The sequence below is a fragment of the Seriola lalandi genome, unplaced genomic scaffold, assembly GCF_002814215.2.
Source record: "Seriola lalandi dorsalis isolate HSWRI2012SDOR001 ecotype SW California unplaced genomic scaffold, Sedor1 jcf7180002053579, whole genome shotgun sequence".
Taxonomy (NCBI): Eukaryota; Metazoa; Chordata; class Actinopteri; order Carangiformes; family Carangidae; genus Seriola; species Seriola lalandi.
In genome coordinates, this window is record NW_019524132.1 from 18,490 (window position 1) to 21,620 (window position 3,131).

At 39.9% G+C, this 3,131-nt stretch overlaps 1 protein-coding gene across 1 annotated transcript; it reads right to left on the reverse strand.

The window, feature by feature from the left end:
• Positions 1 to 250: 250 nt before the first annotated feature.
• On the reverse strand, positions 251 to 3,124 carry LOC111651319 (GTPase IMAP family member 8-like; the record flags this gene model as incomplete). The annotated part of the gene is made up of 1 exon (XM_023401303.2): positions 251 to 3,124. A coding segment is annotated over one exon (1,428 nt), but the record flags the coding sequence as incomplete, so codon positions are not given.
• Between the last annotated feature and the right edge of the window lie 7 nt (positions 3,125 to 3,131).

A 3,131-nucleotide genomic window follows, 5' to 3' on the forward strand; every position in this document is an offset into this window, starting at 1 on the left:
ATTTTATGAGGATATATGATTTTTTAAAGGCAATATATATATATATGAATAAATAGTTTACATAACGAATATTTCATGATGACCAAGTTCATTGGGGCACAACCATAAACAGGGATTAATCTGGAACTGATTCATAAATAACTTTGACCAAAATGATCGTATCAATAGTCAGTTAAAGTTGAAGGATTTACAGTTCTGCAGAGGAGAGGCTGGAAACATTCACCAACATTACACAGACCAGCAGTTAGCCTTTAGTGAAAGACATTTATTAAAAAGATAACAAAAGTAAAAACATGCAATGTCTATTCTAACAAAAGTAGTATGTACAGGTGTGTGTGTGTCTGTGCGGAAACAGACCGAGACAAAATACTCAAAACGGCTGATTCAAAATGGTGGTGTGAAAGGTAACCAAAGGAAACCACAAAGAAGATCAATGATGGCTGCTGGGACCACATGTGATGTGATAGAGTGTTGAGTCCACCATTATTTTGCAGCAAAACCGGACTCGCGTGTTCGTTTGATGAAGTATGCAGGACACAGTTTCAAAGTTTAAAACGTCTAATTTATTTAAAGTATAGTCAAGCATATAAGTTTGAGATTGCTTACAGAGCTCTGGACCACCCTGCTCGTCTCGCCTGTCTAATTAGAGTGCAGTCCTTCCTTGTTTCAGACATTCATTCTCATACACACATTCTCTGTGTAACAGGGTCACTCCGCCTCTTCTCTCTTCACACCACTCTGACCTGAACCTGTTATCTAAATATGTCATACTTGTACTTTCTTGTCTGTCCCTGTACATCATTCTGCAATCTCAAATGGCAATCAGGGTCACAATGTTCATAAACAATCATAATCATCAGTTTAAGGCTGATTTGCCTTTTTAATCATACAATGCATACAGTCGCAAACATAACATATCCCTTCAAGAGACAGTGTGTTTCTTCATTCACAATCTTAATTCACATTGGTTACAAGCGCCATGTTAAAAGAGAGGTTAGTCACACGCAAGACCAAGTCCTCGATGTACTACAAATGAACAGACATCATATAAATCTCAGTGGGTACATTAACCAAACAAATACATGTACAGTATATTGACGAAGGTTGAACAGTCCTGTGCCTAACTGTGCTGTGCTATGTTATGCTAGGTTAAGTCCAGTTAACGTGACCCAGTCCATGAAAGGAGAGAGGTCCTTTCTGGTGCTTTGTTAAGTCCAAAGAGTTGCAGGCTTCTTAGTGTCTATGTTTCTGAGGAGGACACCATTAGTTAGCCATTTGATACTAACTCTAATATTGGCCTCTGTTGCTTGTAAAAATCAGAATAAGAATTGGAATATGGTTTATTGCCAAGTAGGTTTTCAATAGACAAGGAATTTGCTTTGGTGTTTAAGAAGAAAAGAAATACAAACAAAGATGAAACAAGCAATTACTGCAAGTCAGCTGGCAGACTTTGTGTTGTAGTCATCTTCACTCCTGACTAATCTCAGGCAGTCCCTCATGTTCCTAGTAGAAGTATAAAGTAGCAGAAAATAGAAGTACAAAATAGAAATATGGGAGTACAAGCAGAAAATTATACTTTAGTATCTAGTACCTGAGTAAATGTACTTAGTTACTATCCACCTCATATACACTAATATTAAGTGATGTTACACTCTTAACATGACAATGCAAACAGACCAGGCAGTGGCCAGCATTATCATTGGATATTGCACTTGTTTTTATTTGCACATTTCAATTCTTTCATGTGTTTTTCTTGTTTTTTCTTCAGGTTCTCCATTTCCTCTCTGAGCTTCATCATTTCTTTCTCCATTGTTTTATTAACATGGTAATTTCTCTGCTTATCTTTTTCCAGTTTCGCTCTTTCCTGTTTCATTTCAGAAGCCTGTGTTTCTATTTTTCCTTTCAGCACCTCCATTTCATTCTCATATTTTCTTTCAAGGTCCTCCTTCTCTCTCTGCATCTCTTCTATGTCTTTCAAAATCTTCTGAATATCTTTTTCAATATTTAGCAGCTCTGTGCTGTAGCATCCACCACCATTTTCTCTCACCAATGTCTCAACCTTGTTCAGCAGCTGACTGACTTGTGTACGATTTGTCTTATCTTTGTTATTGAAGACGTGGTATCTCCCTCCACACTCTTCAATTAGATTTTTAACAAAGTCCTCACACTCTTCTTCTATGTAGCTTCCAACTGACTGATTGTTCAGATCATCTCCTCTGGTGAACAGAACGATGATGAAATGTCCGGAATTTTCACCAAAAATTTCCTTGATAATTTCAACAGTCCTTTTTTCTTCCAGTGTAAAGCAGCCGATTGACATCACCAGTAAAATAACATGAGGTCCAGGAGACAACATGCTGAGGCATTTCACAAGCTCGTGTTCAACTTCCTCATTGGACATTGTTTTAGCTGTGTCAAACAAGCCGGGGGTGTCGACCACAACGACAGGTCGTCCATCAATCTCTCCTGTTTCTTTTTGGCAGATCTTGGTCACTGATCTCTGGCTGGCTTTAGATTTAAAATGTTCTTGACCTAAAATGGTGTTTCCAGCAGCACTCTTCCCACTGCCAGTCTTCCCGATCAGCACCATCCTCAGAGGCTCTGTCTTTATATTCTGCACTTTTACATCTTTACTTTCAGCTTGAAATCTTCTGTCTTCAATGTCTGGCCTTGCACCTTTATCACTCAGAGCCCTGGTGAACATTTCCTTTCTAAAGCTTTCAGATCCTTCAACTCTCATCTTGTCCACAGCCTCCAACACCTCAGAGATCTGCTGTTTGTCCTTGACGTTGAGAACAACAGATCTTCCTCCACAGCTCTGAAGCAGCTCCTGGATGTCTCTGTTCTTTCTTATAAAGTCAACAACAGCTGGAGCTGCAGGATCTGACTCCACAGTGAACAGAATCATGGTGAAGTCATTGACTGGAGAGCTGAATGAGTTCTGGATGGTCTCTAACTCTCCCTTGTCTTCATCAGTGAGGGGACCCACAGGAAGGACCAGGATGAAGGCATGGACGCCCTCAGGATCACAGAGGGAGATACACCTGAGTGATTCCTCCATCACTTCCTCCTGAGGTTTTCCATACAAGGCAGGAAGCTCCAGCAGGGAAACCTGACGTCCTCTCACCTCT